This window comes from Coregonus lavaretus, assembly GCF_964263955.1.
Source record: "Coregonus lavaretus genome assembly, chromosome: 4".
Lineage (NCBI taxonomy): Eukaryota > Metazoa > Chordata > Actinopteri > Salmoniformes > Salmonidae > Coregonus > Coregonus lavaretus.
The window spans coordinates 79,205,683-79,219,307 of NC_139991.1; the positions used below are offsets into that span (position 1 = coordinate 79,205,683).

General features: G+C 48.0%; 1 protein-coding gene across 1 annotated transcript in view; it reads right to left on the reverse strand.

Annotated features, from left to right (window-relative positions):
• Nucleotides 1-12,039, reverse strand: part of LOC311127207 (ciliary neurotrophic factor receptor subunit alpha-like) — a 271,986-nt gene extending 259,947 nt beyond the window's left edge. The window contains exon 1 of the mRNA XM_084159001.1: nucleotides 11,705-12,039. Coding sequence (XP_084015127.1) covers nucleotides 11,705-11,786 — 82 coding nt within the window. The 5' untranslated portion in view covers nucleotides 11,787-12,039. The remainder of the gene's footprint in view (nucleotides 1-11,704) is intronic.
• Between the last annotated feature and the right edge of the window lie 1,586 nt (nucleotides 12,040-13,625).

Sequence of the window (13,625 nt, forward strand, 5' to 3'; positions counted from 1 at the left end):
AGACAACATATCCCAGTCCACGTGATCAAAACAATGTTGAAGCATGGATTCCGATTGGTCAGACCAGCGTTGAACAGTCCTTCGCCATGGTCGCAGGCGCAGGCGATGTGTTGATAAATCTTCGGTAGGGTTTTGTTCAGGTTTGCTTGATTAAAATCCCCATCTACAATAAATGTGACCTCAGGATATGTGGTTTCCAGTTTGTATAAAGTCCAGTGTAGTTCCTTGAGGGTCGTTGTGGTATCAGCTTGAGGGGGAATATACACGGCTGTGACTATAACCAAAGAGAATTATCTTGGAAGGTAATACAGTCGGCATTTGATAGTGAGTTATTCTAGGTCGGGTGAACAAAAGGACTTGAGTTTCTGTATATTACCACAATCACATCATGAGTAATTAATCATGAAATATACACCTCCGCCTTTCTTCTTCCCTGAGAGTTCTTTATTCCTGTCTGTGCGATGTACTGAGAACCCAGCTGGCTGTATGGACTGGGACAGTATATCTGGAGAGAGCCATGATTCCGTAAAACAGAGTATGTTTCAGTCCCTGATGTCTCTCTGGATGGATATCCTCATCCTGAGCTCATCTACTTTATTGTCCAGGGACTGAACATTAGCGAGTAATATACTCAGAAGTGCATGCCTCCTGAGTCTGACTAGGAGCACACTCTGAATACCTCTTCTCCGCTGGCGGTGTCTTGGAGCAGTCTCTGGGATTGTGGAATTGCCTTGGGGGGTACGAACAAAGGATTCAATTAAGGAAAATCGTATTTTTGGTTGGAATGCTGGTGAGTTACCGTCGCTCTAATATCAAAAAGTTATTTCCGGCTGTATGTAATAATGCAAATGAGGTTCTGAGCTAATAAGGTAAGAAATAACACACCAAAAAAACAAAATACTGCAAAGTTACTTAGAAGCCGTGAACAGGGCGACCATGTCTATCGACGCCATGTTGCTAGGTCAGGTCTGGTCAGGTCAGGTCGGGTCGGGTCGGGTCGGGTCCGGTCCGGTCCGGTCCGGTCTGGTCTGGTCTGGTCCGGTCCGGTCTGGTCTGGTCTGGTCTGGTCTATATTGGGAATAGAGTCTGTGAAAGTTCCCAGAACATTTGTTAGGTTGCGGCAAATGTTCTCATAACAGAAAATGATCCAGTTGTGCTGATGGCTATACAATGTTTGTATAAAACATTTGCCTGATGTTGCAAGAACATTCTCAAAACATTGCACACACATTTTGTTGCGGCAAAATGTTTTAAAAATAGGGTGCCATTTGAGACACAAACAGACAGAGAGATCCCCATCTCGGCCTCTATTTATGTGATGGTAACAGCCAGTCATTCAGCCAGTCTATATTTATGTGATGGTAACAGCCAGTCAGCCAGCCTCTTTTCTGTGATAGTAACAGCCAGTCATTCAGCCAGTCAGTCAGTTTATATTTCTGTGATTGTAACAGCCAGTCAGTCAGTCAGTCAAACAGTCAACCAGTAGGCCTCTACATCTGTGATTGGAACAGCCAGTCAGTCAACCAGTAGGCCTCTACATCTGTGATTGGAACAGCCAGTCAGTCAGTCAGTAGGCCTCTACATCTGTGATTTGAACAGCCAGTCAGTCAGTCAGTAGGCCTCTACTGGGGTGGCGGTCTGTGTATATTTGTAAACAACAGCTGGTGCACAAAATCAAATACTAAGGAAGTCTCGAGGTTTTGCTCGCCTGAGGTAGAGTATCTTATGATAAGCTGTAGACCACACTATTTACCAAGAGAGTTTTCATCTGTATTTTTCATAGCTGTCTATTTACCACCACAAACCAATGCTGGCATTAAGATTGCACTGAATGAGTTGTACAAGGCCATAAATCAACAGGAAAACGCTCATCCAGATGCAGCGCTCCTAGTGGCCGGGGACTTTAATGCAGGGAAACTTAAATCCGTTCTACCTAATTTCTACCAGCATGTTAAATGTGCAACCAGAGGAAAAAAAACTCTAGACCACCTTTACTCCACACACAGAGACGCATACAAAGCTCTCCCTCGCCCTCCATTTGGCAAATCTGACCATAACTCTATCCTCCTGATTCCTGCTTATAAGCAAAAACTAAAGCAGGAAGCACCAGTGACTCGGTTAATAAAAAAGTGGTCAGATGACGCAGATGCTAAGCTACAGGACTGTTTTGCTAGCACAGACTGGAACATGTTCCGGGATTCTTCAGACAGCATTGAGGAGTACACCACATCAGTCACTGGCTTCATCAATAAGTGCATCGATGATGTCGTCCCCACAGTGACCGTACGTACATACCCCAACCAGAAGCCATGGATTACAGGAAACATCCGCACTGAGCTAAAGGGTAGAGCTGCCGCTTTCAAGGAACGGGACTCTAACCCGGACGCTTATAAGAAATCCCGCTATGCCCTCCGACGAACCATCAAACAGGCAAAGAGTCAATACAGGACTAAGATTGAATCGTACTACACTGGCTCTGACGCTCGTCAGATGTGGCAGGGCTTGAAAACTATTACAGACTACAAAGGGAAGCACAGCCGTGAGCTGCCCAGTGACACAAGCCTACCAGACGAGCTAAACCACTTCTATGCTCGCTTCGATTTAAGCAACACTGAAACATGCATGAGAGCACCAGCTGTTCCGGATGACTATGTGATCACGCTCTCCGTAGCCGATGTGAGTAAAACTTTTAAGCAGGTCAACATTCACAAGGCCGCAGGGCCAGACGGATTACCAGGACGTGTACTCCGAGCATGTGCTGACCAACTGGCAAGTGTCTTCACTGACATTTTCAACATGTCCCTGACTGAGTCTGTAATACCAACATGTTTCAAGCAGACCACCATAGTCCCCGTGCCCAAGGACTCTAAGATAACCTGCCTAAATGACTACCGACCCGTAGCACTGACGTCTGTAGCCATGAAGTGCTTTGAAAGGCTGGTCATGGCTCACATCAACAGCATTATCCCAGAAACCCTAGACCCACTCCAATTTGCATACCGCCCCAACAGATCCACAGATGATGCAATCTCTATTGCACTCCACACTGCCCTTTCCCACCTGGACAAGAGGAACACCTACGTGAGAATGCTATTCATTGACTACAGCTCAGCATTCAACACCATAGTGCCCTCTAAGCTCATCACTAAGCTAAGGATCCTGGGACTAAACACCTCCCTCTGCAACTGGATCCTGGACTTCCTGACGGGCCGCCCCCAGGTGGTAAGGGTAGGTAACAACACATCTGCCACACTGATCCTCAACACGGGGGCCCCTCAGGGGTGCGTGCTCAGTCCCCTCTTGTACTCCCTGTTCACCCATGACTGCATGGCCAGGCACGACTCCAACACCATCATTAAGTTTGCCAACGACACAACAGTGGTAGGCCTGATCACCGACAACGATGAGACAGCCTATAGGGAGGAGGTCACGGACCTGGCCGTGTGGTGCCAGGACAACAACCTCTCCCTCAACGTGACCAAGACAAAGGAGATGATTGTGGACTACAGGAAAAAAAAGAGGACTGAGCACGCCCCCATTCTCATCGACGGGGCTGTAGTGGAACAGGTTGAGAGCTTCAAGTTCCTTGGTGTCCACATCACCAACGAACTATCATGGTCCAAACACACCAAGACAGTCGTGAAGAGGGCACGACAAAGCCTATTCCCCCTCAGGAGACTGAAAAGATTTGGCATGGGTCCTCAGATCCTCAAAAAATTATTCAGCTGCACCATCGAGAGCATCCTGACTGGTTGCATCACCGCCTGGTATGGCAACTGCTTGGCCTCCGACCGCAAGGCACTACAGAGGGTAGTGCGTACGGCCCAGTACATCACTGGGGCCAAGCTTCCTGCCATCCAGGACCTCTATACCAGGCGGAGTCAGAGGAAGGCCCTCAAAATTGTCAAAGACTCCAGCCACCCTAGTCATAGACTGTTCTCTCTGCTACCGCACGGCAAGCGGTACCGGAGTGCCAAGTCTAGGTCCAAAAGACTTCTCAACAGCTTCTACCCCCAAGCCATAAGACTCCTGAACAGCTAATCATGGCTACCCGGACTATTTGCACTGCCCCCCCACCCCATCCTTTTTACGCTGCTGCTACTCTGTTAATTATTTATGCATAGTCACTTTAACTCTACCCACATGTACATATTACCTCAACTAGCCGGTGCCCCCGCACATTGACTCTGCAACGGTACCCCCCTGTATATATAGCCTCCCTACTGTTATTTTATTTTACTTCTGCTCTTTTTTTTCTCAACACTTTTTTTGTTGTTGTTTTATTTTTACTTTTTTGTTAAAAATAAATGCACTGTTGGTTAAGGGCCGTAAGCAAGCATTTCACTGTGATGTCTGCACCTGTTGTATTCGGCGCATGTGACCAATAAAATTTGATTTGATTTGATTTGATTTGATTACATCTGTCATTGGAACAGAATCCATTTACTTGGAGATACTATCAGCCGCGGCCGGGAACTATGGCCAATTGGTCCAATTAAGAACCAATCAGAGCGCAGGATAAATGGAACTGAATCTGTCCTTCTTTCTCCTCCGCCCAATTTGTATCATCCTCTGTAATGTCTGTATCTGATAAGCTACCCAGGAAAGGACTGAAAATAGCCCATATTAATATACAGTGGGGAGAACAAGTATTTGATACACTGCCGATTTTGCAGGTTTTCCTACTTACAAAGCATGTAGATGTCTGTAATTTTTATCATAGGTACACCTCAACTGTGAGAGACGGAATCTAAAACAAAAATCCAGAAAATCACATTGTAGGATTTTTAATGAATTGATTTGCAAATTATGGTGGAAAATAAGTATTTGGTCAATAACAAAAGTTTCTCAATACTTTGTTATATACCCTTTGTTGGCAATTACACAGGTCAAACGTTTTCTGTAAGTCTTCACACACTTTTGCTGGTATTTTGGCCCATTCCTCCATGCAGATCTCCTCTAGAGCAGTGATGTTTTGGGGCTGTCGCTGGGCAACACAGACTTTCAACTCCCTCCAAAGATTTTCTATGGGGTTGAGATCTGGAGACTGGCTAGGCCACTCCAGGACCTTGAAATTCTTCTTACGAAGCCACTCCTTCGTTGCCCGGGCGGTGTGTTTGGGATCATTGTCATGCTGAAAGACCCAGCCACGTTTCATCTTCAATGCCCTTGCTGATGGAAGGAGGTTTTCACTCAAAATCTCACGATATATGGCCCCATTCATTCTTTCCTTTTCACGGATCAGTCGTCCTGGTCCCTTTGCAGAAAAACAGCCCCAAAGCATGATGTTTCCACCCCCATGCTTCACAGTAGGTATGGTGTTCTTTGGATACAACTCAGCATTCTTTGTCCTCCAAACACGACGAGTTGAGTTTTTACCAAAAAGTTCTATTTTGGTTTCATCTGACCATATGACATTCTCCCAATCCTCTTCTGGATCATCCAAATGCACTCTAGCAAACTTCAGACGAGCCTGGACATGCACTGGCTTAAGCAGGGAGACACGTCTGGCACTGCAGGATTTGAGTCCCTGGCGGCGTAGTGTGTTACTGATGGTAGGCTTTGTTACTTTGGTCCCAGCTCTCTGCAGGTCATTCACTAGGTCCCCCCGTGTTGTTCTGGGATTTTTGCTCACCGTTCTTGTGATCATTTTGACCCCACGGGGGGAGATCTTGCGTGGAGCCCCAGATCGAGGGAGATTATCAGTGGTCTTGTATGTCTTCCATTTCCTAATAATTGCTCCCACAGTTGATTTCTTCAAACCAAGCTGATTACCTATTGCAGATTCAGTCTTCCCAGCCTGGTGCAGGTCTACAATTTTGTTTCTGGTGTCCTTTGACAGCTCTTTGGTCTTGGCCATAGTGGAGTTTGGAGTGTGACTGTTTGAGGTTGTGGACAGGTGTCTTTTATACTGATAACAAGTTCAAACAGGTGCCATTAATACAGGTAACGAGTGGAGGACAGAGGAGCCTCTTAAAGAAGAAGTTACAGGTCTGTGAGAGCCAGAAATCTTGCTTGTTTGTAGGTGACCAAATACTTATTTTCCACCATAATTTGCAAATAAATTCATTAAAAATCCTACAATGTAATTTTCTGGATATTTTTTTTCATTTTGTCTGTCATAGTTGACGTGTACCTATGATGAAAATTACAGGCCTCTCTCATCTTTTTAAGTGGGAGAACTTGCACAATTTGTGGCTGACTAAATACTTTTTTTCCCCACTGTATGTGGAATGGAGCGCTGAGGGCAGTTCTCAGATGCGTACATCGTTTGTACACATTTCGAAGCATGCATCCCAGGATTGTTGACGTGGTGTAATGCAAACACGTAACAAATGTGCCTAAATGTATTGAAACAATGGCTGGTTTTGAGCTGAAGCGAGAGCACATTCATATCTCATATACTGCCTGACTACAATAGTTTATCTTGATACGTTAATAAATACATACTGTGTTAATTTTGGAATGTTTACCTGCCTACAAAACCCACCATAGTGTCATAGATCAATGGTTAACTGATGAAAAATGAGTAGCTAGATATCTACCCACTAATAATTTGTAGCTAATGTTGGCCATCTACCTTGCACACCAATATTAGATTTAGGTGATTTTCTTAAAAAAACGAGCTGGTTAGCTAGATTAATATGATTCACATATAGCTAGCTAGATTAATATGATTCACATATAGCTAGCTAAATTAATATGATTCACATATAGCTAGCTGATAAGAACGTACTCAAGAGAACATCTTTGGAGAATGAAAGAACCCAACCCAACTGTACCCCAACCTTCAGGCTCTGATCAGACCCTACACCCAAACGAGGGCACTACGTTCATCCACCTCTGGCCTGCTAGCTCCCCTACCTCTACAGAAGCACAGTTCCCACTCAGCCCAGTCAAAGCTATTTGCTGTTCTGGCACCCCAATGAATGGTGGAACAAGCTCCCCCACGACGCCAGGACAGCGGAGTCACTGACCACCGTCCAGAGACACTTGAAACCCTACCTCTTTAAGGAATACCTGGAATAGTATAAAGTAATCCCCCCCCCCCCCCCCCATAAAAAAAAAGAAGAAAAAAAGTGGTTATCCCACTGGCTATCATAAGTTGAATGCACCAATTTGTAAGTCGCTCTGGATGAGAGCGTCTGCTAAATGATGTAAATGTAAATGTAAATACCCTAAGACTCTGAGTACTTTTTATCCCAGTGTGGGGCACCAGATGGTTGGGTCTTTGTGTTGGTGATGTTGTTATTGACCAGATGGTTGGGTCTTTGTGTTGGTGATGTTGTTGCTTAACTACAATACCCATTAGCTAGATTAATAAGATTCAGTTAGCTGACAATTATAAAGTAAAACGTCTGCGCTTGCTTTATTTAGTTGTCTTGTGTCACGACGTCCACCGAGGCTGCTTCCCCTCCTTGTTCGGCGTCACCGATTTGCTAGCTGCTTACTAGCCACCGCCGCTCCATATATCATAATTCCATTTGTCTTGTCTTTTCAATCACACACACCTGGTTCTTATCCCCTCATTAGTCTGTGTATAAGTGTTCCCTCTGCCCCCTTGTCCTTGTGGGTGATTGTTTATTCGTGAGAGTAGTGTAGCTCGGTGGAGCTTCTCGTACATTGTTATTGCCAGGGTAGATTTTCCCCTGTGCCTGTTATTGTTGGAGCTACCGTTACCTTGTATTGCCAGGGTAGATTTTCCCCTGTGCCTGTTTCGTTTGTCGCTATCCAGCGCTATTTGTGTACGACGGAATAAACTCTGCATTCGGTGATTACCCTCCTGTGACTGACTCCTTCTATCACATTCATCACATCTTGTTTCGTCTGTATTGGTCAAAGATAACGTTAATGCAGTAAGGTTAGTACGGAGTGCTATCATAGATTACAAAGCTAGAGCTGCCGCTTTCAAGGAGAGGGACTCTAACCCGGACGCTTATAAGAAATCCCGCTACGCCCTCCAACGAACCATCAAAAAGGCAAAGCGTCAATACAGGACTTCCTACTACACTGGCTCTGACGCTCGTCGGATGTGGCAGGGCTTGTAAACTATCACGGATTACAAAGGGAAACCCAGCCACGAGCTGTCCAGTGACGCAAGCCTACCAGACGAGCTAAAAACCTTCTATGCATGCTTCAAGGCAAGCAACACTGAAGCATGCATGAGATCACCAGCTGTTCCGGACAACTGTGTGATCACGCTCTCCATAGCCGATGTGAGTAAGACCTTTAAACAGGTTAACATTCACAAGGCCGCGGGACCAGACCGATTACCAGGACGCGTACTCAGACCATGCGCTAACTAGCTGGCAAGTGTCTTCACTGACATTTTCAACCTCTCCCTGACCCAGTCAGTAATACCTACATATTTCAAGTGTGTGCTTAGCCCCCTCCTTTAATCCCTGTTCACGCCACGAACCAACACCATCATCAAGTTTGCTGACGACAAGATAAGAGACCTGGCAGCGTGTTAACACTGGATACGAAGGCCAAGCATGCCCCCATTCACATCAAAGTGGCTGTAGTGGAGCCCTCATTCACATCAAAGTGGCTGTAGTGTAGTCTATCTGTAGTGTAGTCTATCTGTAGTGTAGTCTATCTGTAGTGTAGTCTATCTGTAGTGGAGTCTATCTGTAGTGGAGTCTATCTGTAGTGTAGTCTATCTGTAGTGTAGTCTATCTGTAGTGGAGCGTGGCTGTAGTGTAGTCTATCTGTAGTGTAGTCTATCTGTAGTGGAGTCTATCTGTAGTGTAGTCTATCTGTAGTGGAGCGTGGCTGTAGTGTAGTCTATCTGTAGTGTAGTCTATCTGTAGTGTAGTCTATCTGTAGTGTAGTCTATCTGTAGTGGAGCGTGGCTGTAGTGAGGCTGAAAATATTCAGCATGGGCCCTCAGATCCTCAAAAAGTTCTACAGCTTCACCATTGAGAGCATCTTGACTGGCTGCATCACCGCTTGGTATGACAACTGCTTGGCATCTGACCACAAGGCGCTACAGAGGGTGGTGCTTACTGCCCAGTACATCACTGTGGCCGAGTTCCCTGCTATCCAGGACCTCTATACCAGGCGGTGTCAGAGGAATGCCCTAAAAATTGTAAAAGACTCCAGCCACTCAAGTTTTAGACAGTTCTCTCTGCTACAGCACGGCAAGTGGTGCCGATGCACCAAGTCTGGAACCGTAGGGAAGGAACGAACTGGAGAACCATAGGGAAGGAAGGAACTGGGGAACCATAGGGAAGGAAGGAACTGGGGAACCATAGGGAAGGAAGGAACTGGGGAACCATAGGGAAGGAAGGAACTGGGGAACCATAGGGAAGGAAGGAACTGGGGAACCATAGGGAAGGAAGGAACTGGGGAACCATAGGGAAGGAAGGAACTGGGGAACCATAGGGAAGGAAGGAACTGGGGAACCATAGGGAAGGAAGGAACTGGGGAACCATAGGGAAGGAAGGAACTGGGGAACCATAGGGAAGGAAGGAACTGGGGAACCATAGGGAAGGAAGGAACTGGGGAACCATAGGGAAGGAAGGAACTGGGAACCATAGGGAAGGAAGGAACTGGGGAACCATAGGGAAGGAAGGAACTGGGGAACCATAGGGAAGGAAGGAACTGGGAGCATGAGAGTGTGGAGCACGGTAGTATGCGAGAAACTGTATCATGTGTCCTCCCCTCCCCTCTCCTCCCCTCTCCTTCTCTCTCCTCTCCTCCTCCCTCTCCCGCTCCTCTCCAGACAGAAAGCCTTCAGACTCCCCCTCCCCTCCCCTGCTCTCCCCCCCCTCCCCTCCCCTCCCCTCCCCTCCCCTCCTCTCCTCTCCTCCTCCCTCTCCCCCTCCCCTCCTCTCCCCCTCCCCTCCCCTCCCCTCCCCTCCTCTCCTCTCCTCCTCCCTCTCCCCCTTCCCTCCTCCTCCCTCATCCCTCCCATCCTCTCCCCTTCTCCTCTACTCTCCTCCCTCTCCCCCTACCCTCCCCCTTCTCCCCTCCCCTCCCCTCTCCTCTCCTCTCTCCCCTCTCCTCCTCCCTCTCCCCCTCCCCTCCCCTCCTCTCTTTTCCTCTCTGCTAGAGCAGGGCTTCCTTCCCATGTGACCCACTGCTGTCAATCAACACAATGACACCCTGAACAGCACTACAGCACAGTCAGGCAGCACACACACACACACACACACACACACACACACACACACACACACACAGCAGTGTACAGCAGCAGAGTTTAACAGCACAGAGTCAGACAGTAACAATAGATAGAGGAGTGTCAATGCTTGTGAGTGAGGGGTGGGGAGGAGAGGAGAGGAGAGGAGAGGAGGAGAACGGGAGCCTGAAGGCTTTCTGTCTGAAGAGGAGAGGCGTACATACAGAGACAGGTGACAACCTGTACAGTAGCACCATCTGTCTGTCACTGTGTTACCTCTAGTTAGCTGCCAACGCAGAAACAGACCTCGTGACATAGGAGACACAGTCCTGTGCTGCTCAGAGGGGAGAGAGGAGAGAGGAGAGAGGAGGGGAGAGAGGAGAGAGGAGGGGAGAGAGGAGAGAGGAGGGGAGGAGGGGAGGAGATAGGAGAGAGGAGAGAGGAGGGGAGAGAGGAGAGAGGAGAGAGGAGGGGAGAGAGGAGAGAGGAGAGAGGAGGGGAGGAGGGGAGAGAAGAGAGGAGAGAGGAGAGAGGATGGGAGAGAGGAGAGAGGAGGGGAGAGAGGAGAGGGGAGAGAGAAGGTCCTCTGTAGCTCAGCTGGTAGAGCACGGCGCTTGTAACGCCAAGGTAGTGGGTTCGATCCCCGGGACCACCCATACACAAAAAAAATGTATGCACGCATGACTGTAAGTCGCTTTGGATAAAAGTGTCTGCTAAATGGCATATTATTATTATTATAGGAGGGGAGGAGAGAGGAGAGAGGAGGGGAGAGAGGAGAGAGGAGGGGAGAGAGGGGAGAGGAGAGAGGAGAGAGGAGGGGAGGGGAGGAGAGGATAGAGGAGAGAGGATAGGAGGGGAGGATGAGAGAGGAGGGGAGAGAGGAGGAGAGGAGAGGAAGGAGAGAGGAGAGGAGAGGAGGAGGGCCTCTGAGGTCTCACCCAGCCTCCAAACCCATAGTCAGGTGACAGAGAGAGCAGGCTCTGAGCTCTGAGAACACATACACTATGTTCTGATCCAAACAGAGACCGAAGGACAAAACCAAAGAGAAGGGACAACAGAACTAAACAACAACACTGACAACAACAACAACACTGACAACAGCAAAACTCACAACAACACTAACAACATTGCTGAAAATAACACTGTCAACTACAACACTGACAACAACAACACTCAGAACAACAACACTGACACCAATACTGAAAACAACACTGTCAACAACAACAACACTGACAACAACAACAGCAACAATGATGCTAACAACAACACTGACAACAACAACACTGACAACAACAACACTGACAACAACAACAACACTGACAACAACAATGTTGACAGCAACAACATTGACAACAACAATAATACCGAGCCCATATGCAACTGGGTTGTAATATCTCATCAATAGACAGACAGTCTTGGTAAAATCAGTGGGGTAGATAGATAGATAGATAGATAGATAGATAGATAGATAGATAGATAGATAGATAGATAGATAGATAGATAGATAGATAGATAGATAGATAGATAGATGAGGAGAGGAGAGATGGGTAGTTGTAGTAGTAATGTGTTGGTTCTTACCTGTCTGACTGCGTCTCTGAGCGTATGCCACCACCACAGCAGCTAGCACCACGCAGCACAGCAACGTTACGGTGTTGGCCATCTGGAGACAGAGACACAGAGGAGCATGTCAGAGTTCTGCTGGGTCAGGGAGGGACTGGACCGCACGGTCAGTCTGGAGGGAGACGGTCAGTGCCTCGGGCAGACAGTCAGCGCCTCAGAGCTGAAGGAGAGGCTTCCCCCTTCCTTCTCTCTCTGTTTCTGTTTCCTTCTACTCTCTCTCTCTCTCTCTCTCTCTCTCTCTCTCTCTGTCACTATATCTCTGCCTCTCTCTCTGCCTCTAACTCTCCCTCTCTGCCTTGCTCTCGCACTCACTCGCTCTCTCTTCCTCTCTTCCTCTCTCTCTCTGCCCCTCTCTGTCCTTCCTCCTTCCCATGCTTTGTTCAGCTAATCAGTGGGAGGGCCATCCCCAGGCAGAGAGAGGCAGCAGCAGCTCTTAAAGGGCCAGCAGTGGTAGAAAAATGACCCAATAGTCAAAGATACCTTCATAGAAAATGACCCAATAGTCAAAGATACCTTCATAGAAAATGACCCAATAGTCAAAGATACCTTCATAGAAAATGACTCAAGTAAAAGTGAAAGTCGCCCAGTAAAATACTAGTTGCGTAAAAGTCTAAAAGTATTTGGTTTTAAATACACTTAAGTATCAAAGTTAATGTAATTGCTGAAATATACTTAAGTATCAAAAGTAAAAGTATAAATCATTTCAAATTCTTTATATTAAGCAAACCAGACGGCACCATTTTAATTTAATTTATTTATGTATGGATAGCCAGGGACACACTCCAACACTGTCACGTTCGTTGAATACAGGATTGGACCAAGGTGCAGCGTGGTATGCGTACATGTTCGTTTATTGAATAAACACCGAACAAAACAACAAAAGCAACGTAACGTGAAGTTCTAACCGCTAACATCAAACAAGCCAAACACACAGTAACAAGATCCCACAACGTAGGTAGGCAACATGGCTGCCTAAGGATGATCCCCAATCAGAGACAACGATCGACAGCTGCCTCTGATTGGGAACCACACCCGGCCAACATAGATATACAATATCTAGATCTAAACATAGAACTTCCCACCCTGACCAAACCAACTAGAGAAAACCGGGCTCTCAAGGCCAGGGCGTGACACACACAGAGTAACTAGGACTTTTGGGTGTCAGGGAAAATCATAAAAAGTACACCTCCCCAACCCATACCCCGGATCCCCTCCCCTCCCCACCCCATATCTCCAGACCCTGGATCCCCACACCACACCTCCCCAACCCAGACCCCGGATCCCCTCCCCTCCCCACCCCATATCTCCAGACCCCGGATCCCCACACCTCCCCAACCCATACCCCGGATCCCCTCCCCTCCCCACCCCATATCTCCAGACCCCGGATCCCCTAACCTCCCCACCCCATATCTCCAGACCCCGGATCCCCACACCACACCTCCCCAACCCAGACCCCGGATCCCCTCCCCTCCCCACCCCATATCTCCAGACCCCGGATCCCCACACCTCCCCAACCCAGACCCCGGATCCCCTCCCCTCCCCACCCCATATCTCCAGACCCCGGATCCCCTCCCCTCCCCACCCCATATCTCCAGACCCCGGATCCCCTCACCTCCCCACCCCATATCTCCAGACCCCGGATCCCCTCACCTCCCCACCCCATATCTCCAGACCCCGGATCCCCTCACCTCCCCACCCCATATCTCCAGACCCCGGATCCCCACACCACACCTCCCCACCCCATATCTCCAGACCCCGGATCCCCTCACCTCCCCACCCCATATCTCCAGACCCCGGATCCCCACACCACACCTCCCCACCCCATATCTCCAGACCCCGGATCGCCACACCTCCCCACCCCATATCTCCAGACCCCGGA